This window comes from Leucopleurus acutus (genome assembly GCF_964270905.1).
Source record: "Leucopleurus acutus genome assembly, chromosome: 12".
Classification (NCBI taxonomy): domain Eukaryota; kingdom Metazoa; phylum Chordata; class Mammalia; order Artiodactyla; family Delphinidae; genus Leucopleurus; species Leucopleurus acutus.
In genome coordinates, this window is record NC_139154.1 from 73,880,778 (window position 1) to 73,906,812 (window position 26,035).

Sequence of the window (26,035 nt, forward strand, 5' to 3'; positions counted from 1 at the left end):
TTGCTCTGTGGCATGTGGGATCTTCCCAGACCAAGGATCGAACCCATGTCTTCTGCAGGCAGATTCCTAACTACTGTGGCACCAGGGAAGTCCCTGCCCTTACTTTTTTTGTTTCTTATGTTTGATGGGGCAGCTCTTTCCAAATCATTTATTCAGATACATTATGTATGAATTCTTCTAGACATTCTTCTCACCTTATCTGAGAATGAGTTGATCTTCTCAGAGCTATAGTGGCTGGATATTGCTTTTTATCCACTTTCCTGTAGCCTAAAATTGGAAAAGGATGGAGTAGGAAAAACAGTGAGATCTATTGGGATTTAGTATAGCTTCTGCTAGGGGATAGGCCTTTGCTGTTTCTTGAGATCCTGTGAAATGTCCAGTTCCAGAGCCCCTTCCATGCAGCCAAAGGTGTATCTCACTCCTATGGATTCTGGCTTATTCTCTTGACTCTGCAGAGTGCCCTGATGATGGCAGATACTGGTAAAACATTTTATTTCTGTTGAAGACCCAAGGTGATACACAGGGTCTTCTTCTCTAAAAGTATCCTCCCCACAACCTGGAAACTATACACTTACTCTCTCATTTTACTTTTATAAATTGAAGTATTTTAGTGAGAATTTTCATGAGTTCTTGAACTTACCTTATGTCCTTAATACTGTTTCTTGAGAATATTTTCCTCTCACTGTCTAAGAAACTTGAGGCGGAAAATTCTGTAACTGTGCCTTAATCTGCTATATTTTCTCGTCAGTTGTTTAATAACAAATAGATCTATGTCTTGAGTTGGAAGGTATACGTATACTCATTTAACTAAAAGTACAATATGGTATAGCATGGTGGTCACTAGTTATATTAAAGGTAACTGAGGAAATGAACATGTCATGTTATATCCATTTCTATTTGTTGAGGAGACTCTTTTCAACATCCTTTTGTAATTTTTCTGAAAGATGTCCCTTCCTTTCTGGACCATTACTACTACCTCTAATGTAGAACCCCAACCAAGTTCTACCTTAAGCCTCTAATACCTGATGCTTTGACTACTGGCAAAACTACTGTTTTTATTGCTATTCCCTTCTTCCCCGCCCCCTGAAAAAATCCAGTGGCCTTCCATTATTTTAAGATATGGTGCAAACCTCTAGGTTCAGCTCCATCCACAATCTAACCTTTCAGGTTTATGTCCCCTTCTCATCTTACACGAATTCTCTCTTGCACCAATTCTATTCTCTAAATCTTTTTCTGTATCTACCCTTTTATTCTATAGACCCATGCAGAGTGCTTTCAATTTATGTTTACTTATCTCAATTCTACCTTTATTTCCTATTTCCTCCATGAAGTCCTTCCTGACTTATAGCTGGAAAAGCTCTTCATCTTGTGAATTTTTATATAGAATTTACTGTCTCTATTTAATTCATTGGCACTGTTTTATGGCATGGCATTATTGGTCATTATATTTTAGCTTATGTCTCAAATCTTTCAGACCATGTTGTTTTGTTTGTTTTTGTTTTTACATTTGGTAGTGCCCTTATTGTCTAGCACAGTGCGACTTCATGGATTTGTAGATCCCTGTTTCCTTAAAAAGAATGATGAGACCAATTCACATCCTCTTCAGTGCTGCAGGCAGCAACTGCTCATCCAAACTCTGGCACTTCTAATCTTCCAGAGACTTTCCTACCGTTCAGAGGGCTGTGCTAAAGCTTGAGGTAGTTGAAGAACTGAGTAAGGGATTACATTGAGAGCACAGAAAGGAAAGGGCATGCTAAAAATGTCCCTTTAATCGTCCTTTTGCAGCTTTTTAGTCAGTGAGATTTTTAAGCCTCTTCTCACAGGTCAGCTGTTGCCCGGATTTGAAAAGAGGCTACTTCAGAACACACTGGAATTCAGAGTTCACTTGGACAGATGCCACCGGCTTCTGCGTTTGAGGGTCAAGGTTAGTTGTTCGTGGCGTGAGCACCTTCCCATTTGCAAAATCTGGTTATCCTTAACTACCCAAGTCTTATGAAGCAGCTCATAGGAAGGCACTGGTTCTTAGGACAAAGTGAGACCACATCCCCAGCATTTTTCTTAAACGCGGCATTACTGTACTTTAACAGATTAGAATCCATCTGAATAAAAAGTAAAACTGAAGTGGGAAACAAACTTGGGCTTGAGTCGGCTGCAGTAGCCCTCAGGGACAGGTACAGAAGAAATTCTCGATGTGGGCCGTAGAGATGGTATGGTCTCTATTCCTGCTCCACTGCTCTTCTTTTTAGATACGCACGCGGGCCGGCAGCCTCAGTCACTAGGTAACGCAAGGCGTTAGCCAGCGGTCGCCCTTGGTGTGCCTTCCTCTGCTCAGCAAAGAACCGCAAGCATCTCGGACGCAGTTAACGGCCTCTGTACGGCCCACTCTGGGTGCGCGGAATCCTGGGACTTGTGGTCCGGACCCGCGCGCTCCCTGCCCGGGCCCGCGTGGAGCGGACTACATTTCCCAGGATGCATCGGAGGAAGGGGGCTACAGGGGCGGTGGAAGGAGGGGGCGGCCCTAGCGCTGTGGGGCATCGCCGTTTCCAAGCGCTGAGATCTCGCCTAGTAACCTGCAGCCTCGGTTCCCGAAAGCGGCGCTGTGGCCCCGCCCCCGGAGCCTCGGCTGGAGGAAGAACCTGTCTCTCGCGACGCCCCAGTGACGAAGCCCATCCTCGGGTGCGGGAGGCGGGGAAGGGTTGGGAAGGGGGGGCAAGCGGAGGATTTCGCTCGCCCGTGCGAGATCCAGGACGTGCTCGCGGCGCCCGCTCAGAGCAGAGGTTAGAGGCGGCAGAGCCGGGATGCTCCGCAGGCTAGCCTGGATCGGGTGTGGGAGGAGTGCAGGACGCCGCAAAGGCTGCACTGTGCGCGGGCCGGGGTGTCCCCTGGGGCCGGCGTGTCCCCTGGGGCCGGCGTGTCCCCTGGGGCAGGCATCCCTCAGGTCGGCAGCGACCAATGCCTGGGATGTGTGTGCGCGTATGTGGGGGCTCGCCGTCCCCAGTGGTTCCTCGGGCGCTCCCGCCCCACGCCGGGCTAGAGGCGTGACCGTTGCGCCTGCGGGACCCCATAGCTAGAGCAGACCTTCCTGGGTAGAGGTACAAGATTTTGGTCACTTGTTAATTATTTAATTTCTTCTGGACCGGGAGCGTTTGTAGGTTGAGCTTTCCTGCCTCTAGCTGCACTAGTGTCTCAGTTTCCTCTGATTCAGAAAAATCTTTTTATGGCGCTTTCAATTGGAGTTGCTGATTAGTGAGAGCTGCTAAGTTCTTGTGGTTTTCTCGGCCAAGAGACGGTTCACGGAGGATATGAATTATGAACACATACACGACAACTAACTAATTGGAGCATCTAAAAAATGACCGTTGCATATTTGCCCTGGCTTAATGGGGAAACAGCAATTGTTCTTTTTTTTTTAACATCCTTATTGGAGTATAATCGCTTTACAATGGTGTGTTAGCTTCTGCTTTATAATAACGTGAATCAGCTATACATATACATATATCCCCATATCTCCTCCCTCTTGCAGCAAATGTTCTTTCAAATCGTATCGGCAGCCACCAGCCAGCAGCATTTAGGGCATATTTCATATCATTAAAAAGATGGATCTGGAGGGAGAGAGGAGGAATAGTTGACAATTTTTTAAAAACTTGGTTTAGTTTGGGGATCATTTTCTTGGACCGGGTGAGTTACGCAAAATATCTGTTTCTTTCTTCCTCGCTCTCGCATCCTGGATGTAGACTGTCAGTTTCGGATCCAAGGATGGCGATGGCAAAAGCTTACTCGAGTTCCTTGTCAAATTAAAGCTGTCACAGAATAAATCCCGCTGCCTGCTGCGAGGCCCCCGGGCACAGCAAACTTCAGTGAGCGAACTGGTAATCAGTGTTTGGATATGCAGAGCCATGATTTAAAAGACGGGGTGACCCTCTCAAAAACCTCTCACGGGGGCCGAAGCCCGCAGGTGCAGTGAGGCGTGCGCGCGCGAGTGCTGGCGCCCCAGAAGACGCCTCTCCCGTGGAGAGGGAGCGGGAGAGCCCGGCGGGGTCTGGCGACCGCGTACCTGGCGGCTCGTCTCCGGCGGCGGCGGCGGATGATGGTTGCGGCCGGCGCGCTGGTCTGTGTCTGTGCGTCGCCGCGGAAATCAGCGCCCAGCGCTGCACGCTGAGCCCTTGCAGGTCCTCCACATCCCGAGCCTTGGTGAGGACAGACCCGGAGCCCAGGGGCCGCGGACCCGCACGCGGAGCGACCGGGGGGCGAGTGGGGTTAGCTTATCATGGCGGATCGGACAGCTCCCAGCTGCCAGCTCCGGCTGGAGTGGGTGTACGGGTACCGGGGTCACCAGTGCCGCAACAACCTGTACTACACCGCCGGCAAGGAAGTGGTCTACTTTGTGGCTGGCGTCGGGGTGGTTTACAGCACCCGCGAGCACAGCCAAAAATTCTTCTTGGGACACAACGACGACATTATCAGGTAAGGAGGTGGCCTGGGGCGGTGGGGAGGGGTTGGGTGTGAAGGTTGGAAGGATGACGGGAAGGATGACCAACTGGGCTTTCCTGGGGTCAGATCCGGAAGCCCCATGAAATAAAGGAGTCTCTCTGGAACCTCATGGAATTACAGAAGGGCTACTGATTCTAAGGCTAGGGCAGAAGCAGGGTAGGGGGGAGAGAGAGATTTCTTTTTATTCCTCCGGAAGGCTTTTAAATCTCTAAGGAGTTAAGTGTCCTGATGCTTTTTTGGTGTTCATTCCTGCTACAAGTGGAAGCATCCTGGGTAAACTATCAAACACTTCTCCCTCCCTCCCTAACTAGGAAAATGTAGGACCAATAACCTGAACTGTGGGTATCATCTTTGGGGGGCTTTTTAGAAGGTTCCTCAGCAAGCAAGAGGATTGAAAAAAAAAAAAACCCTAAAAGAAATTTTGCTAAAGGTAATTGGGATCTTCATTCTAGATGCTTTGAAACTAAGAAATTTCTGCAGTGGGTGGGGAGTTTGTTCTCTAATATTTCCCTTGGTAGTGACTTAGTGCCAAAAAGCATATTTATGGATGCTTCCACACCATCACTGAGGTTATAAAAGGCTGGCAGTTGCTGGACCACAAAACCCTACCAGCCAGCCCACAGAATGACCAACATCTAGTAGCGGATGGTGGGACTGATTAGAAGAACAAAACTGGATGAATAGACATCTTAGGGGTCCTCCTTATTAAGTTGTAGAGGGGTATATTTTGATTTTTGGCCCTGTCCTCTTATCTTTGGACCAGACGCATTTTCCTCCAGCCCTTGTCAGCTTCTTGTGTGACCAGACAAGGTGTGGTCCAGATGCTGTTCACAGGGAATCCTTTTCAGCCTTCAGCAGTTAGGGAAGATTTCCATATGGGAGCCTCAGCCCACAGGGAAAATGACTTGCTGAGGATGGACTACAACTGACAGAGACCATATTTGTACCTTCCAGACTTGTGTGTTCATTGATGCAGAACACGCTAACATCACATTTCAGAATATTGCCACTTGTGCTCTAAGTTTCCTTTCATAATGAAATAAATGGTTAAGTGGTGTAATGATAATGGTCTTAATGTCTCTGTGGGACGAATGATTTTTAAAAACTAGCTTTTTCCCTCTTGTAGTGTTGTGATTATTCTGTATTCTGGAGCTTTCTTCCCACGCCAAGCCCTAAAGTTGAAAAAATTGTTACAGAAAGTAAAAACTTAATATTTGAAAATGCAGTGAGATATATTTTTTAAAAATCTTGAACTTTAGAAGATGAAGATTTTAAGTACTAGGAGCTCTACCGTTCACAAGATTGGGTGGAACTGACATGTAAAACTTTCTTGATGTCACATATGACAGAATAGCTTTCTTCTCTCCCTGCTATGGTAATGGTTGTGATTGGGGCATCCTTACCTAGTCCCATCCTGGAGATTTTGCTTCTGTAATTGCTGAACTGATTATTAAAGTCACAGGTGCAAATGATTAACAGTGACTCGTGAAAAGGTTAGATGTTTAAAAATTAAAACCCATTATGTTTTTGCTCTTTCTTAATGCAGTGCTTTCCATTACACCGTCAAAATAAGTTGTAGTCCTTCGGGGGAAGGGAGAGAGTGGCAATTAAACAGAAAATTCCCTGCGGTTAAATAATAGTAATGTGACAGTTCATTGAACTACTTTGAGGATTTGAACTCCTAATCTTAATTTTTTTTCTCTAATAGGAAAAAAATCAAATGCACTGTTGAAACTGAAGGTGGGAAAAGGGTGGAGTTGCAGTGAACCACTGTTATGACAGGCTATCGGACTAGTGGGGATGTGATGATACCTGGCTTAGTTTAAGAAACACTCAGATTTGAAGATAAGGTGAATGAAGTTATTTGTGTAACTGGGTTTGCAAGGAGCTTCAATTTTGAAAAGAAAAAAAAAGATGATTTAGCTTCTGGTCTTTTTATTAAGATAGTTATATCTTTATGCTTTACAGTGACATAGTAGCAAGGCTGCCTGCAGAGAAAGGACTTTATTGCTAAGTTTTCGATGATATTTGGTTGGGTCTGAGTATAGGTGAGCAGAGTTCTTTAATATCCATGTATGTGTTTGCACCTAGGAATAAAATTAAGTCCAACAGATTAAAAAACACAGACCACAGATCATTATATAATTAAGAGCTGTAAAATTAGAGAATGTAGAGTGTGTATGTTATTTTGCTTTATCTTCTATATGTAAATATCTTTTTCCCATGAAGGTAGTACACAAGCAATATTTGTTTTTATCCTTAGTATATGAGACTCTTAAGTGCCATTTCCTTCATAATTTTATTCCCAGAAGCATACTAGATGTTTGAAATTAGTATTGTAAAATGTTAAGAATATTAATGTATTAACTGTATATATGGAAAGGAAATTTGTAGTCTTTTATCTTTATGAATTTCAACTCATTTCTGTATAGCCAGTTATACTACTGATTTTCTATTTAAAATATTGATGTTTCTCATTGAATGAAGAGGACTAAAGCTAAAGTACTAGTGCAGAATGTTTGGGGTTTTTTGGAATCATGACATAAATATTAAAACTTCTAACTCTTGATTCCATCAAACGAGATATGTAAGTAATTGTCCACATAGCTTTTGCATTAGTTTGAAAGATATATTCATAATGCATACATTTCCCACTGTTTTATTTATTGTGCTACTTTCCCGAGAATATTAACTAGAAAGCAGTCCAACAAATATTGATACCACACTCCATTTTAGAAAACCTTGTCATCTCTGAGATCACGATGAACTTTAATAATAATACTGTAGGATTTGGCAGAGCTCATTAGAGTTCAGCGTATGTTTCCTCTTGATTTGACAGACTATGTGTTTAAGTCAGATTTTTTAAGATGTTCATATGTGAAGCATAATGTGATTTATTGGATGTGGAGGCTTAGTTTTATTCTCTTGAATGACTGCACTTCAATACAGTTAACAGATTAGTGGATGATGCCATATTTTAGCTCTGATAACATTGTGGTGGGACAAATAAATATTAAAGCAACACTCAAATCAGGGCTTGAAGGCAAGGACCGTAATACAGGCAGGAATAATTACTAACTTGGTTTCTGCTGCACGTAGCAGACCATGACACAGTACTGGAGCAAATGAAAGAAAAGGTCATGAACACATTTGCTCTCTGTCACCTCCCATCCATTTTCACAGTGACTCCAGTTGAGACATTTCTCTCCTTACTCTGGATCCCTATTTTGCATCTGACTAGTCCCCTGTCTCCCTTTTCGTTTCTCTTATTTTTCAGCTCTCTGTTGCAAGGGAGGTTTTTCGGCAGTACCATTTTAGGGGAAAGTGCGCTGACTTTGATTTCATACCCACTTGGGTTTGAACCCACTCTGCTGTTTGTTTACCAGAGGCATCCAAGTGAGTGGCTTGACCTCTCAGGGCCTTGTTTGTTTGTGAAAGGGTGGGTAACAACACCTAAGTTGCAGAATTGTAACTATTAGAAGTAATGTATGCAAATAGTTTAGCATGGGTCCTGGTCCTTAATTGTTGCTCAATAAATGCTCTTAGTAATGATAGTAGTAGTACAGTATTTAATCAAAAACACACACATACACCAAAGACAAAAAAATGTTTCCTCACTGTTCATAGTCTGAAGTCCAAAATTCTGAGTTTTCCATTCTCCCTGCTCTTAACCCATCTTTCTACCTTCATTTTCCTTTTCTTTAAAAAAACCCATAAATTGTTTGCTTCCCACTTGCCATATAATAAGAGTACTATGTTCTTTCCTGTCTCACGCTGGGATGATTTATCTCCCCCTTCATCCTTCTTCTCCTGATTCCTTTCCCCCAGTGGCATAGTGGTGGGAGCATGGGCTTTCGTCAGACAGACCTGATTTTGAACCTAGATGTGCCACCAGTTGGGTGACTTGGGGAAGCTACTAAACCTCTGTGAGTCTCAACTATCATCAGTAAAATAGCTTCTCATACATGCAATGGAGGTTTAGAGGTACCTAACTTGTAGCTTGTGGAGGTAACATACAAGGTTCCCCACAGTGTTTGGCAAATAGGAAGTGCCCGCCGCAGGGAGCCTGTTTGTATCTACGTCTTGCATGGCCCCATCCGTTTCAATCCCACCTCTCCCATGAGACCTTTTACCATCCTTAGATGAAGGGGTGCCTTAGATGAAGGAACGCGTTGCACTCCTAAAGTTTTGCGTCTTTCGTGACCGATGCTGCTCGCTTGATATATATCATTTAGTGCCGTTGTTTCACTATGAATATTTTCATTTGTAAATGTATGTAAGATCCTTGAGGCTGAGAATGAATTTAATAATCAGAGCCGGGCTTCCCTGGTGGCGCAGTGGTTGAGAGTCCGCCTGCCGATGCAGAGCACACGGGTTCGTGTCCCGGTCCGGGAAGATCCCACATGCCGCGGAGCGGCTGGGCCCGTGAGCCATGGCCGCTGAGCCAGCGCGTCCGGAGCCTGTGCTCCGCAACGGGAGAGGCCACAGCAGTGAGAGGCCTGCGTACCGCAAAAAAAAAAAAAAAAAATCAGAGCCAACATTTCCTGAGTGCAGACTCGGTGCTAAATGTGTGTACAGATTTATCTCTTCCATCTTCTCGACAACCCCATGACGTTGGTACTGTGGTTAGCCTCAGTTTCCTGGTGAGGAAACTGAAGCACAGAAAGGTTAAAGATGTTGCCCATGGTCACTATTTAGCAGATTTTAGAATGGGAATTGGAACCCAAGTCAGTCTGATTCCAAAACCCAGAGCTATCACTTCACTGCTTTACACACTTTTTTATTTTTCTCGGTTACTGTGGTCCCTACCATCGTGCCTTGTTTCTAACCAGAACTCAGTAAGTTTGTGATTCCTTGTAACTGTTTTTCAACCTCGTGCTTTATTTAAGGGAATTTGAAGCAGATCACTAGAACTCTGTTTAGAAATGGAACCATGTTCAAGTTCACCTTAGGAACATCACCAGCTTTGAAGCAATGACCTGAAACAACGAACTGCTGGAGATGTTTTTTAAAAATTTGTTAAGTCTCAATTGTGACCTGGCTAAAATTCCCTGGTGCTGCAGGTGCACTCAATTGCACTTGTTGAATTTGAAGAGAGGGGTGTAATAGCCATGGTTGGGCCTGCAGTGTTGGGTAAACAGGTTCACATGAAGGCCTGGAGATGTGATTTCATATTCTTCAGTCCCTTGACCAGTTTGAACAAGGGAAGCATGGGGGTAGCTATAAAGAATCAAACCTGTATTGAGTTGAGTGCTTGCTCTGTACCAGGCACCCCCCCCCCACACACACACAGAGAAATCCCTTCATCCACAGCTCTGAGAGATAGCCTTTATTTTACAGGTACAGCTCAGAGAGGGAAAGAGATTTAAGCGAAGTCACTCAGTGGTACCATCCACACTATTCGTTGCATCTTACTTGCTCTGTTCATTGGCATGAGCATGTAGTGAAAGGTTTTGATGGAAGCTTACGGTCTATTCATAAATGATTTTACTATTGTTATTTTTGTTAATAAGCTATAGTCTGGTGATTTTTAATTAAGATTTATTTATTTTCTAAATTGGGTAGATTTTACTCTTCTTCATTTGTTTATTCATCGAAAACTTATTTCACATCTAGAATGTACCAGATGCAGGGGTGCAGCTTTGAACATGACCAAGTTCTTGCCCCCATTCTGGTGGAGGAAGCCAACAATGAATGAACAAGAAAGCAAGGTGAATATATCAATAGATTGTGATAAGTACTAACGAGGGAATGGCCTTGGAGGGGAACTGGGTTGAGTAGGGGTGTGGGAGCTACCTTAGATAAGGTTTCCAGAGCAGCTGTCTAGGGAGATGGCATTTAAGCTGAGACCTGAAGGATGAGAAGGAGTAAGCGAAGATGTGATGGAGAAGAGCAGTTATGTGCAGCAGCACCAGGGTGACAAAGAACTTGGTGTGCCCAGAACTCTGGTATAGAGATCCAGAGAAAGACCAAGGTCATAGTACTTCTCATTAATGCCTCATGGGTTTTGGCAGCATATGTCCTAGATTTCCCAGGACAGTCACAAATATTCCATTCAGTTATTGTTATGGGTATACTTGCTATTGTCATGTCATGATTCTCTTTTTAATTCAGAATATATGACCATGTTTTTATTTTTAAAATATGGTTACTATATAATGGATCACAGCTTGAAAAACGTTACACTGTAGTATGCTCTCTTATAAAGAATTATATTGGCTCCACCACCAACAGTCAATCAGAATGTAGATTATACTGTGGTAAGTGAAAAACTGTTTCATGGCAGCATCTTTAAGCAGGGCTGTTCTAGGGCCTCTCCTACTCACAAGGATGTGGATCTCAATAACTTTGCAATGTAGGTGATGTATTTGCCAACAAAAAAGAAAAAGCAAGCTGTTGGGAAGGTTACCTTGCTAACTCTGCTTCTGGAACTGACTCTTTCCCCAGTAAGCTGGAGCGGCATGGAAAGCTATCCTTTAGCCAGCAGACCTACACATCTTCGGCAGTCAGCCTCCTCTCGTAGGTTTAATTCGATTTGTCATATGTGGATTGGACTTAAATGTAATTAAAATGTTTGACAGCAAACAGTTCTTCTCAAATATCATTGTGCATAGGAGTCACCCAAGCACTCACTAATAAAATCCAGATTCTGATTCAGCAAGTCTGGTGGTGAGGGCTGACATCCTGCATTTCTAACCAGCTTCCAGTTGATGCTGATGCTGCTGGTCTGCTATGCAGCAAGATGTTCGGATCCTCATTTGTATGTTTCAGATCTCAGTAGGCCAGTGTTTTTTTTTTTTTCAACCCAAAAGATGTTGCCATCTTGTGAAATAGACTTTTAATAATATATGTATATATGACTCATATTTATTAAATTCTTAAATTAACAGAATCAATTTTTCATTAAGTTGGCACCTAGCACAGTGTTCTTTTCTTTTTTTTAACATCTTTATTGGAGTATAATTGCTTTACAATGGAATGCTAATTTCTGCTGCATAAAAAAGTGAATCAGCTATACACATGCATATATCCCCATATCCCCTCCTCTTGTGTCTCCCTCCTGCACTCCCTATCCCACCCCTCTAGGTGCACACAAAGCACCGAGCTGATCTTCCTGTGCTATGCAGCTGCTTCCCACTAGCTATCTATTTTACATTTGGTAATGTATATATGTCCATGCCACTCTCTCACTTCGTCCCAGCTTACCCTTCCCCCTCCCCGTGTCCTCAAGTCCATTCTCTATGTCTGCGTCTTTATTCCTGTCCTGGCCCTAGGTTCTTCAGAACCTTTTTTTTTAGATTCCATATATATGTGTTAGCATACGGTATTTGTTTTTCTTTTTCTGACTTACTTCACTCTGTATGACAGACTCTAGGTCCATCCACCTCACTACAAATAACTCAGTTTCGTTTCTTTTTATGGCTGAGTAATATTCCATTGTATATATGTGCCACATCTTCTTTATCCATTCATCTGTCGATGGACACTTAGGTTGCTTCCATGTCCTGGCTATTGTAAACAGTGCTGCAATGAACATTGTTGTACATGACTCTTTTTGAATTATGGTTTTCTCAGGGTACATGCCCAGCAGTGGGATTGCTGGGTTGTATGGTAGTTCTATTTTTAGTTTTTTAAGGAACCTGCATACTGTTCTCCATAGTGGCTGTATCAATTTACATTCCCACCAACAGTGCAAGAGGGTTCCCTTTTCTACACACCCTCTCCAGCATTTATTGTTTGTACATTTTTTGATGATGGCCATTCTGACTGGTGTGAGGTGATACCTCATTGTAGTTTTGATTTGCATTTCTCTAACGATTAGTGATGTTGAGCATCCTTTCATGTGTTTGTTGGCAATCTGTATAATTTCTTTGGAGAAATGTCTCTTTAGGTCTTCTGCCCATTTTTGGATTGGGTTGTTTATTTTTTTGATATTGAGCTGCATGAGCTGCTTGTATATTTTGGAGATTAATCCTTTGTCAGTTGCTTAATTTGCAGATATTTTCTCCCATTCTGAGTGTTGTCTTTTCATCTTGTTTATGGTTTCCTTTGCTGTGCAAAAGCTTTTAAGTTTCATTAGGTCCCATTAGTTATTTTTGTTTTTATTTCCATTTCTCTTGGAGGTGGGTCAAAAAGGATCTTGCTGTGATTTATGTCAAAGAGTGTTCTATGTTTTCCTCTAAGAGTTTTATACTGTCTGGCCTTACATTTAGGTCTTTAATCCATTTTCAGTTTATTTTTGTGTATGGTGTTAGGGAGTGTTCTAATTTCATTCTTTCACATGTAGCTATCCAGTTTTCCCAGCACCACTTATTGAAGAGGCTGTCTTTTCTCCATTGTATATTCTTGCATCCTTTATCAAAGATGAGGTGACCATATGTGTGTGAGTTTATCTCTGGGCTTTCTATCCTGTTCCATTGATCTATATTTCTGTTTATGTGCCAGTACCATACTATCTTGGTTACTGTATCTTTGTAGTATAGTCTTAAGTCAGGGAGCCTGATTCCTCCAGCTCTGTTTTTCTTTCTCAAGATTCTTTTGACTATTTGGGGTCTTTTGTGTTTCCATACAAACTGTGAAATTTTTTGTTTGAGTTCTGTGAAAAATGCCATTGGTAGTTTGATAGGAATTGCATTGAATCTGTAGATTGCTTTGGGTAGTATAGTCATTTTCACAATGTTGATTCCTCCAGTCCAAGGACATGGTATATCTCTCCATTTGTTTGTATCTTTTTTTTTTTTTTTTTTTTTTTTTTGCGGTACGTGGGCCTCTCACTGTTGTGGCCTCTTCCGTTGTGGAGCACAGGCTCTGGACACGCAGGTTCAGCGGCCATGGCTCACGGGCCCAGCCACTCCGCAGCATGTGGGATCTTCCCGGACCGGGGCACAAACCCACGTCCCGTGCATCTGCAGGTGGACTCTCAACCACTGTGCCACAAGGGAAACCCTTGTTTGTATCATCTTTAATTTCTTTCATCATTGTCTTATAGTTTTCTTCATACATGTCTTTTCTCAGGTAGGTGTTTTCCTAGGTATTTTATTCTTTTTGTTGCAATGGTAAATGGGAATGTTTTCTTAATTTCTTTTTCAGATTTTTTATCATTAGTGTATAGGAATGCAAGAGATTTCTGTGCATTAATTTTGTATCCTGCTACTTTACCAAATTCATTGATTAGCTCTAGTAGTTTTCTGATAGCTTCTTTAGGATTCTCTATGTATAGTATCATGTCATCTGCAAACAGTGACAGTTTTACTTCTTCTTTTCCTATCTGGATTCCTTTTGTTTCTTTTCCTTCTCTGATTGCTGTGGCTAAATCTTCCAAAACTATGTTGAATAATAGTGGTGAGAGTGGGCAACCTTGTCTTGTTCCTAATCTTAGTGGGAATTGTTTCATTTTTTCACCATTGAGAACGATGTTGGCTGTGGGTTTGTCACATATGGCAAACCATATATGGTTTGCCTTATTATGTTGAGGTAAGTTCCTTCTAGCCTACTTTCTGGAGAGTTTTTATCATAAATGGATGTTGAATATTGTCAAAAGCTTTTACTGTATCCATTGAGATTATCATATGGTTTTTATCCTTCAGTTTGATAATATGGTTTATCACATTGATTGACTTGTGCATATTGAAGAATCCTTGCATTCCTGGGGTAAACCCCACTTGATCATGGTGTATGATCCTTGTAGTGTGCTGTTGGATTCTGTTTGCTAGTATTTTGTTGAGGATTTTTGCATCTATGTTCATCAGTGATATTGGCCTATAGTTTTCTTTTTTTGGTGACATCTTTGTCTGGTTTTGGTATCAGGGTGATGGTGGCCTCATAGAATGAGTTTGGGAGTGTTCCTTCCTCTGCTGTATTTTAGAAGAGTTTGAGAAGGATAGGTGTTAGTTCTTCTCTAAATGATAGAATTCGCCTGTGAAGCCATTTAGTCCTGGGCTTTTGTTTTTTGGAAGATTTTAAATCACAGTTTAAATTTCAGTGCTTGTGATTGGTCTCTTCATATTTTCTATTTCTTCCCGGTTCAGTCTCAGAAGGTTGTGCTTTTCTAAGAATTTGTCCATTTCTTCCAGGTTGTCCATTTCATTTGCATATAGTTGCTTGTAGTAATCTCTCATGATCCTTTGTATTTCTGCAGTGTCAGTTGTTACTATTTTTTCATTTCTAATTCTATTGATTTGAGTCTTCTCCCTTTTATTCTGATGAGTCTGACTAATGGTTTATCAATTTTGTTTATCTTCTCAAAGAACCAGCTTTTAGTTTTATTGATCTTTGCTATTGTTTCCTTCATTTCTTTTTCACTTATTTCTGATCTGATCTTTATGATTTCTTTCCTTCTGCTAACTTTGGGGCTTTTTTGTTCTTCTTTCTCTAATTGCTTTAGGTGTAAGGTTAGGTTGTTTATTTGACATGTTTCTTGTTTCTTGAGGTAGGATTGTATTACTATAAACTTGCCTGTTAGAACTGCTTTTGCTGCATCCCATGGGTTTCAGGTCATCGTGTTTTCATTGTCATTTGTTTCTAGGTATTTTTTGATTTCCTCTTTGATTTCTTCAATGAGCTCTTGGTTATTTAGTGGTGTATTGTTTAGCCTCCATGTGCTTGTATTTTTTACAGATAATTTTCCTGTAATTGATATCTAGTCTCATAGCATTGTGGTCGGAAAAGATATTTGATATGATTTCAGTTTTCTTCAGTTTACTAAGGCTTGATTTGTGACCCAAGATATGATCTGTCCTGGAGCATGTTCCATGAGCACTTGAGAAGAAAGTGTATTCTGTTGTTTTTGGATGGAATGTCCTATAAATTTCAATTAAATCCATTTTGTTTAATGTGTCATTTAAAGCTTGTGTTTCCTTATTTATTTTCATGTTGGATGATATGTCCATTGATGAAAATGGAGTGTTTAAGTCCCCTACTATGACTGTGTTACTGTCGATTTCCCTTTTTATGGCTGTTAGCATTAGCCTTATGTATTGAGGTGCTCCTATGGTGGGTGCATAAATATTTACAATTGTTATATGTTCTTCTTGGAGTGATCCCTTGATCATTATGTAGTGTTGTTTGTCTCTTGTAATAGTCTTTATTTTAAAGTTATTTTGTCTGATATGAGAGCTGCTACTCCAGCTTTCTTTTGATTTCCGTTTGCATGGAATATCTTTTTCCATCTCCTCAGTTTCAGTGTGTATGTGTCCCTAGGTCTGAAGTGGGTCTCTTGTAGACAGCATATATATGGGTCCTGTTTTTGTATCCATTCAGCAAGCCTGTGTCTTTTGGTTGGAGCATTTAATCCATTTACATTTAAGGTAGTTATCTATGTATATGTTCCTATTACCATTTTCTTAATTGTTTTGGTTTTGTTATTGTAGGTCTTATCCTTCTCTTGTTTTTCCTGCCTAGAGAAGTTCCATTACCATTTGTTGTAAAGCTGGTTTCTTGGTGCTGAATTCTCTTAGCTTTTGCTTGTCTGTAAAGGTTTTTAATTTCTCTATCGAATCTGAATGAGATCCTTGCCGTGTAGAGTAATTTTTTTTCTTTTTTAAAAAAAATTTATTTATTTATTTATTTTTACTTTTGGCTGTGTTGGTTCTTCATTGCTGTACGCGGGCTTTCTCTAGTTGCAGCAAGTGGGGGCTACTCTTTTTTGCGGTGTGTGGGCTTCTCATTGCAGTGGCTTCTCTCATTGTGGAGCATGGGCTCTAGGTGCGCGGGCTTCAGTAATTGCGGCACACGGGCTCAGTAGTTGTGGCTCATGGGCTCTAGAGCACAGGCTCAGTAGTTGTGGCACACGAGCTTAGTTGGTCCGCGGCATGTGGGATCTTCCCGGACCAGGGATCGAACCCGTGTCCCCTGCATTGGCAGGCGGATTCTCAAACACTGCGCCATCGGGGATGCCCTGCATAGAGTAATCTTGTTTGTAGGTTTTTCTCTTTCATCACTTTAAATATGTCCTGCCACTGCCTTCTGGCTTGCAGAATTTCTGCTGCGAGATCAGCTCTTAACCTTATGGGGATTCCCTTGTATGTTATCTGTTGCTTTTCCCTTGCTGCTTTTAATATTTTTTGTTTGTGTTTAATTTTTGATAGTTTGATTAATATGTGTCTCCTTGGATTTATCCTGTATGGAAGTGTCTGTGCTTCCTGGACTTGATTGACTATTTCCTTTCGTATATTAGGGAAGTTTTCAACTATAATCTCTTCACATATTTTCCCAGACCCTCTTTTTTCCTCTTCTTCTTCTGGGACCCCTATAATTCGAATGTTGGTGCAGTTAAAGTTCTCCCAAAGGTCTCTGAGAGTGTCCCAATTCTTTTCATTCTCTTTTCTTTATTCTGCTCTGTGGTAGTTATTTCCACTATTTTATCTTCCAGGTCACTTATCTGTTCTTCTGCCTTAGTTATTCTGCTATTGATTACTTCTAGAGAATTTTAGATTTCATTTATTATGTTGTTCATCATTGTTTGTTTGCTCTTTAGTTCTTCTAGGTCCTTGTTAAACGTTTCTTGTATTTTCTCCATTCTATTTCCAAGGTTTTGGATCATCTTTACTATCATTACTCTGAATTCTTTTTCGGGTAGACTGCCTATTTCCTCTTCATTTGTTTGGTATGGTGGGTTTTTACTTTGTTCCTTCATCTGCTGTGTATTTCTCTGTCTTCTCATTTTGGTTAACTTACTGTGTTTGGGGTCTCCTTTTCACAGGCTCCAAGTTCATAGTTCCCACTGTTTTTGGTGTCTGTCCCCAGTGGCTAAGGTTGGTTCAGTGGGTTGTGTAGGCTTCCTGGTGGAGGGGACTGGTGCCTGTGTTCTGGTGGATGAGGCTCGATCTTGTCTCTCTGGTGGGCAGGACCAAGTCTGGTGGTATGTTTTGGGGTGTCTGTGACCTTATTATGATTTTAGGCAGCCTCTCTGCTCATGGGTGGGGTTGTGTTCCTGTCTTGTTAGTTGTTTGGCATAGGGTGTCCAGCACTGTAGCTTGCTGGTCGTTAAGTGGAGCTGGGTCTTAGTGTTGATATGGAGATCTCTGGGAGAACTTTTGCTGTTTGATATTACGTGGGGCCGGGAGGTCTCTGGTGGACCAATGTCCTGAACTTGGCTCTCCTACCTCAGAGGCTCAGGCCTGACACCCGGCTGGAGCACCAAGACCCTGTCAGCCACACTGCTCAGAAGAAAAGGAGAAAAGGAAGAAAGGAAGGAAGGAAGAGAGAGAGGGAGGGAGGGAGGAAGGGAGGGAGGAAGAAAGGGAAAGAAAGAAGGAAAGGAAGAAAGAAAGGAAGAAAGAAAAATAAATTTATTAAAATTGAAAAATTATTAAAAATAAAAAAAATTTAAAAAGTAATAAAGAAAGAAAAGAAGAGAGCAACCAAACCAAAAAACAAATCCACCAATGATAACAAGCGTTAAAAACTGTACAAAAACAACAACAAAAATACGGACAGACAGAACCCTAGGACAAATGGTAAAAGCAAAGCCATACAGACAAAGTCACACAAAGAAGCATGCACATACACACTCACAAAAAGATAAAATGGAAAAAAAAATATATAAAAGGAAGAGAGCAACCAAATCAGTAAACAAATCTACCTTTGATAATAAGTTCTAAATTCTAAACTAAGATAAATATAAAACCAGAAACAAATTAGATGCAGGTAGGAAACCCCATGTCTACAGTTGCTCCCAAAGTCCGCCTCCTCAATTTTGGGATGATTCGTTGTCTATTCAGGTATTCCACAGATGCAGGGTACATCAGGTTTGATTGTGGAGATTTAATCCTGTGCTCCTGAGGCTGCTGGGAGAGATTTCCCTTTCTCTTCTTTGTTCGCACAGCTCCTGGGGTTCAGCTTTGGATTTGGCCCCGCCTCTGCATGTAGGTCACCTGAGGGCGTCTGTTCCCGCCCAGACAGGACAGGGTTAAAGGAGCAGCTGATTAGGGGGCTCTGGCTCACTCAGGCTGGGGGGAGGGAGGGGTACGGAATGTGGGGTGAGCCTGTGGCGGCAGAGGCCAGCATGACATTGCAACAGCCTGAGGCACACCGTGTGATCTCCTGAGGAAGTTGTCCCTGGATCCCGGGACCCTGGCAGTGGCAGGCTGCACAGGCCCCTGGGAGTGGAGGTGTGGATAGTGACCTGTTCTCACACACAGGCTTCTTGGTGGCAGCAGCAGCAGCCTTAGTGTTTCATGCCCGTCTCTGGTGTCTGCGCTGATAGCCACAACTTGCGCCTGTCTCTGGAGCTCGTTTAGATGGTGCTCTGAATCCCCTTTCCTCGCGCACCCCAAAACCATGGTGTCTTGCCTCTTAGGCAGGTCCAGACTTTTCCCCAGACTCCCTCCCAGCTAGTTGTGGCGCACTAGCCCCCTTCAGGCTGTGTTCCCGCAGCCAACCCTAGTCCTCTCCCAGGGATCTGACCTCCGAAGTGGGAGCCTCAGCTCCTAGCCCCCGCCCGCCCTGGCAGGTGAGCAAACAAGCCTCTCAGACTGGTGAGTGCTGGTCGGCACTGATCCTCTGTGCAGGAATCTCTCTGCTTTGCCCTCTGCACCCCTGTTGCTGTGCTCTCCTCCGTGGCTCCGAAGCTTCCTCCCCGCCACCCCCCATCTCTGCCAGTGGAGGGGCTTCCCAGTGTGTGGAAACTTCTCCTCCTTCACAGCTCCCTCCCCAAGGTGCAGGTCCTGTCCCTATTCTTTTGTCTCTGTTTTTCTTTTGCCTTACCCAGGTACATGGGGAGTTCCTTGCCTTTTGGGAAGTCTGAGATCTTCTGCCAGCGTTCAGTAGGTGTTCTGTAGGAGTTGTTCCACATGTAGATGTATGTTTGGTGTATTTGTGGGGAGGAAGGTGATATCCATGTCTTACTCCTCCGCCATCTTGAAGTTCCCCCTAGCCCAGTGTTCTGTCTTCTCCAGAAAGAACCAAGCAGGAACTGGTTGGAACAAGTTAAGGAGATGGCTAGGGTGCCGCTGTGAGCAGCGGATGAGTATGCCACAGCCTTTGTGTAGACATATGGTTTCTAGTCTGTTGAGTATATACCTAGGAGTGAAATTGCTGTGTCTTATGGTAACTCTATGTGTAACTTTTTGACGTACTGCCAAATTGTTTTCCAAACAATTTCATCAGCAATGTATGAGAGTTCCAATTCCACTACATCCTTACTGACACTTGTTATTGTCTTTTTGATTATAGCCATCCTGTGGGTGAGAAGTGGTATCTCATTGTGGTTTTAATTTTCATTCCCTAACAACTAATAATACTGATCACTTTTTCATAATTTTTTTGGCCATTTGTATATTCTTTGGAGAAAAGGTCTATTCATATCCTTTGCCCATTTTTAATTGGCTTGTCTTCTTATTGTTGTAAGAGTTCTTTATATATTCTGAATATAAGTCCCTCATCTGATATAGTATTTGCAAGTATTTTCTCCCATTCAGTAAGTTATCTTTTCACTTTCTTGATGGTGTCCTTTGAAGCACAAAAGTTTAAAATTTTGATGATGTCAAATTTATTTATCTTTTTCTCTTGTCACTTACACTTTTAGTGTTATATCTAAGAAACCATCACCTAATCCAAGGTCATGAAGATTTATTTCTGTGTTTTCTTCTGAAAGTTTTATAGTTTTAGCTTTGACATTTAGGCAGATAATACATTTTGAGTGTGAGCTAGGGGGTCCAACTTCATTTTTTTGCATGTGGATATCCAGTGGTCACAACACTGTTTGTTGAAAAGCCTTTTCTTTTCCCATTAAATTGTCTTGGATGTCTATAGCCTTTGAATTGCCCTACCAGGCAACTCATTCCTTGCACACAGAAGATACTGAATGTTTAGGGACCCAGAGACAATCATTAAAAAGATTAACCTAGAAGTAATAGAAATTTGAGGCTTTGGTTACCATTCTGTGTTTGTAAAGATGCCGTTATATCCTATGAAAGATATATAGATTTTTTTTAACATCTTTATTGGAGTATAATTGTTTTACAATGATGTGTTTCTGCTTTATAACAAAGTGAATCAGCTATACATATACATATGTCTCCATATCTCTTCCCTCTTGCATCTCCCTCCCTCCCACCCTCCCTATCCCACCACTCTAGGTTGTAACAAAGCACCGAGCTCATCTCCCTGTGCTATGTGGCTGCTTCCTACTAGCTATCTATTTTACGTTTGGTAGTGTATCTATGTCCATGCCACTCTCTCACTTTGTCCCAGCTTACCCTTCCCCCTCCCCGTGTCCTCAAGTCCATTCTCTAGTAGGTCTGCATCTTTATTCCTGTCCTGCCCCTAGGTTCTTCATGACCATTTTTTTTTTTTAGATTTTTATATATTTAAAAAATATAACCGTTTATACTTTGAGGAGCTGGTGCAGTGTTCAGCAACTGTTGGTTTAAGGACCAGCAGCAGTCTATACATTGGCTTTTTTTACTTCCAGAGATTCTTGGTTTTTGAAAATGAACTTGTAGTCTTCAATCTTGCTTCTGGAGACAGACCTACTGAGACAGCTGAGGAGGTGGAGGTGGTCTGGAAAGCAAAGAGAGTGGTCAGAGAGGGTACCCCTTGACCTCTTTATCAGTTTCCTCCTTTCTTCCCTCAATGTGAGGCAGACACCTGGATGGCCTCAACCTAGAAGTTGAAGGATTCTAGGATTGCCCACTAATTCTCCACCATTCCTTTTCCTATCCGCATGAAGGAGGGGAGTGGCAGGCCAGCTCTACCTCCCTGAGAGGAAAGAAGCTTTCTTTGGACTGGTAGTACATCAATACGCTGGTCAGAGGATTATTCTAAGGTTATTGAGAATTATTTTAAGACATGAGGATTTTTGTTTAGTTTAACTCCTGTTTAATAATGTCATTAAATTTTTTTTCTCTGTTCGTTATGAATTGATTTCATGGGTAAGAATAAAACAAGTTCTACCAATGACAGGATGCCTTCTAAGTAAGAGATTATTCGTTGCAAGAAATGGAAATTTTCTCAAAGAAACACAAGGAGGGGATCATAAGATGACAAGAGAACCTTCGGGAACTCAGTTACAGAGCGTATGGCTGGCCTCTTAGACACTGCAGTTATCAAGCGGCTACTCTTTTCCTATTTCTTTCTCTTGCAAGTGTTCCCGTCATCACAGGGATTCACATCTCTGCTTCTCTATGGATAAAATATGCTTTGATTTCCTCTTACTGCAGACTGGCTTCTTAACTTAATGATCCATTTTGCACATAGCCACCAAAAAAAAAAAAAAAAAAAGCCATCTGGACCCCCTCACTGTACATGACGACCCAACTTGATCCTACAAAACCAATTGATTGGACACAGTGGAGGGAAGGGGAGGGTGGGATGAATTGGGAGATTAGGTTTGACATAAATACACTACCATGTGTAAAATAGATAGTTAGTGGGACTCTGCGATATAGCACAGGGAGCTCAGCTCGGTGCTCTGTGATGACCTCGATGGGCGGGATGGGGGGGATGGGAGGGAGGTCCAAGAGGGAGGGGATATATGTATACATATAGTGATTCACTTCGTTGTACAGCAGAAACTAACATGACATTGTAAAGCAATTATACTCCAAAAACAACACACAAAAAACCCAATTGATTAGGTCTTGTGAGTCTTAATTCCAGATTTCCAGGAAATAGAATCTTATTGGCCTAGCAGGGTCAGCAGGGTCAGGATGTCCACCAGTTCCATCATCTGTAGCCTGGAGGGTGGGACTAGGTTTCAAAGGGCTGCCCCTTTAAGGAAGATTGTCTAATAAGGGAGATAAGGACTGAGGAAGAATGAATGGCAACTCTACTATAGGAGGTGGATTAGAAGAGGAGGTGGCAAATGGTTTTTTGATGGACAGAACAGAGTGAGACAATGATGAGAAATACTGAGTTGAGGGCAAGAAGAGGCCAGGAAAGAGATATGAAGAGGTTTTAAAGACAAAATACTGGGCACTTCCCTGGTGGCGCAGGGGTTAAGAATCCGTCTGCCAATGCAGGGAAGATGGGTTCGATCCCTGGTCCGGGAAGATCCCATATGCTGCGGAGCAGCTAAGTCTGTGCACCACAACTACTGAGCCTGCGCTCTAGAGCCCGCAAGCCACAACTACTGAGCCCATGTGCCACAACTACTGAAGCCCGTGCACCTAGAGCCCGTGCTCCGCAAAAAGAGAAGCCACTGCAACGAGAAGCCCACGTACCACAACAAGAGTAGCCACCACTTGCCGCAACTAGAAAGCCCGCACACAGCAACCAAGACCCAACGCAGCCAAAAATAAAATAAATAAATAAATTCATTTAAAAAAAACCACAAAAAACCCCCACAAAATACTGGTGATACAATTCATCATGGCATTTTCAGTTCTCATAAGAGGCCATGCGAGGGAGTCCCTGGGAAATGCTGGCCAATGGCTGGTAACCACAGCCTTGGAGGGCTAGGTGGACATCAAGCGTTTGCCTACTGGGGTGCCAGTGCTCCTACTAAGAGTGTTCCCTCTCCTGCTGGGGTCTGGTGGTAGGGGTGGTGGCGGAGGGGAGTATATGGGAATATAGGGGCTGATGGTAGCAGGCACCAGAGAAATGGCCTGACGGCATGCACAGGAGGCTCCCTGGAGCTGGTGCAGGCTGCTCAGGTGAGGGAGGTGAGACTTCGGGCAGCAGCTGTTTACCAGCTGGTGAAGAACTTTTCCATACTTTAGCTGGCACAGACACTGGTGCATACCTGCTGAACACCAGCCTTGGCAATGAGTGAAAAGGTTGCATGAGTCAACCCTGGATGAGTTAGTGAGCTTGGCCATCTAACAGACATTGAAAAAGAATCTTCCTCAAGCCAGACTTAAAATCTACCTACGGTTCCCCATTACCAGCAGGATAAGGTTCAAGCTTATCCATGCTCCCTCAGCATGGTCTCCTAGGGCTATTATGATCTGGTCCCTCTCTCTTCCTCCAGCTTGATGTCCCTCCCTGTCCTAACATCCTCCAGCCACATCAAACTCCTTGCAGTTCCCTGGACCCAGCATCCTATTTTGTGTATCCTCATCCTCGCACATGCCAATTTAAAAAATAACTTTTATTGGAATATAGTTGATTTACAATGTTGTATTAGTTTCTGCAGTACAGCAAAGTGAATCAGTTAGACATATCCATATATCCACTCTTTTTTAGACCCTTTTCCCATATAGGCCATTACAGAGTATTGAGTAGAGTTCCCTGTGTTATACAGTAGATCCTTATTAGTTATCTATTTTATATATAGTAGTGTATATATGCCAATCCCAATCTTCCAATTTATCCCTCCTCCCTCTTTCTCCCCCTGATGACTGTAAGTTTGTTTTCTACATCTTGCACATGCCATTTTGACTGCCTGAAATGACCCCTCACTTGTCCACTTATACAGTCTTTTTCTTTTTTTCTTTTTTTTTTTTTTTGCGGTACGTGGGCCTCACTGTTGTGGCCTCTCCCATTGCAGAGCACAGGCTCCGGATGCGCAGGCTCAGTGGCCATGGCTCATGGGCCCAGCCGCTCCATGGCATGTGGGATCTTCCCGGACCAGGGCACGAACCTGTGTCCCCTGCATCGGCAGGTGGACTCTCAACCACTGCGCCACGAGGGAAGCCCTACTGTCTTTTTCTTCCTTCAATCTCAGTGCAGTGTTATCTCCCCTGAAGCCTTACCTTGACAGCTCAAGACTATTTAGGCCCTTCTTTCTCTGTGCGTCCAGGCCACCATGCAAGGACCTCCCTGCTGGAGTCATTGCATTCATTGTTTTGCATTTATTGACTTACCTATCTCTCCACCTGATCCGTGATCCATGTGTCCCCTGCCTAACACCTGTCGTGGACATAGTAAGTGCTCAATGTATTGTTATTTGTTGTTAGTTCTTCATATCTCAAATTATTTGGAAGGAGCAAGGTATGAAATGGGGATGAGACTTCTATAGAACTCATTCTGTACATACTTTGTAAGGAGAAAATCCTGAAAATATATTCTCAGTTGGCACTTAGAGGCAGGATTCAGAATCATTTTTCAAAAAAATACTTGAATGGCAGCAGTTACCAATTACTTCATTGCTCTTAAGTCAGATACCAAATTCTGTGTGGCTTCCTCCTTCTATGGCTCTCCTGGTCTAGATGGAAAAATAACCATTGAAGACATATATCCATGGATCCATTGAAATATATCCATGGATACACAATGAAACATTCCTTCTGAATGACTTAAGATTTTTTGACTGTATTATAAGGAAAATCTTAATTTGTATCTCTTTAGATTTAGGAAACACCAGGGTCTTTTAAGCACCTTTTGACAATATGATGGAACATTTGTAGGGGGGATGTCTGCAGAGATTGTAAGGTAACACCTGTCAACTCTAAATAAATTTAAGTCCTTTCTGGACCAGAAGAGTTTCACCCAAATGTACAGAAGTAGGTGTTCAAAGACAGGCCTCCTGGAGAAAGTGGTTTTTGAAGGATGAAGAGCAATTTGGCAGGCAAGTGGGAAGGGAATAGGGGAAGGAGGGAACACCAGGGAGGGAACAGTTTGTGCAAAGGGTCTCCTGAAGGGAGAGTAGTTGAGTGTTGCTAGAGTGAGGAATATATTGTGGGAGATGAAGCTGGAGAAGTGGGCTGGATTTACAGCTCACCCCACAACTTACGGGACCAGGGAGAGGATTTAAACAGAATGAGACAAGACCAATTTACATTTTAGGAAGATCACTGAAGGCATAGGATTTCTACTTCATTTATATTAACCTTTTCTTTGTGATTCTTCTCTACACTCTTTTCCTTTAATGCCAGACTTCTTAGAAAGGGAGCACGACATTGTACAAGGGGATTGGGTCCCATGGAATTTAACACTGGCTCTGGCTCTGACCAGATGTGTGACTTTGGGCCTGGGACTTAACATGGGCCTCAGTTTCCTCCTCTACAAATGAGCAGGCTGGCTCACTACAAGATCTCGAAGATCCTTCTGAAATCCTTTCTAAATCAAAGTGCTGAGATTCTGAGTTGTTGCCATTTACTGCCTCCTTTTTTTAATCTTTTGATCACTCTCCAACATAATGAACTGGTTTCTACTTCCACCAGCCACTGGAGTCATTCTCTGGAGCAACTCCCGTGACCTCCAGTGCTAAATGGGGCCGCCCCCTGTGTAACCTCTTAACAGTACTGGGTAGAGTTGATCACCTTCTACTCAATATCCTCCCTTTTCTCTCCTTGAGACTGTAGCCTCTGTAGCCTCCTGCCTCCCTGACTGACCTCTGTCTTCTCCCCGTAGGCCCACCTTTTACACAAAGGGGCTCCTCAACATCGCTTATCATATTTTCCTGCCAAAAATTCATGACCTGAAGCTAATCATGAGGAAACAGATGAATACAAATTGAGGGACAGTCTACACCACAACTGGCCTGTACTTTGCAAAAAAATGTCATTCTCACAGAAGACACTGTTCCAGATTAAAGGAGACTAAAAACACAGAAATAAATGCAATATGTGATCCTGGATTTGGGTGGGTAGGGATTGCTATGAATGACAGTATTGGGACAATGAGTGAAATTTGAACATGGGACTGTATGTCAGGTAAT

General features: G+C 42.7%; 1 protein-coding gene across 1 annotated transcript in view; it reads left to right on the top strand.

Annotated features, from left to right (window-relative positions):
* Window positions 1-4,267: 4,267 nt before the first annotated feature.
* EML6 (EMAP like 6) overlaps window positions 4,268-26,035 on the top strand; it is a gene marked incomplete at both ends in the record, with an annotated part of 303,253 nt that continues 281,485 nt past the window's right edge. The window contains one exon of the mRNA XM_082851443.1: window positions 4,268-4,464. Within this exon, the coding sequence (XP_082707569.1) occupies window positions 4,268-4,464 (197 nt within the window). The remainder of the gene's footprint in view (window positions 4,465-26,035) is intronic.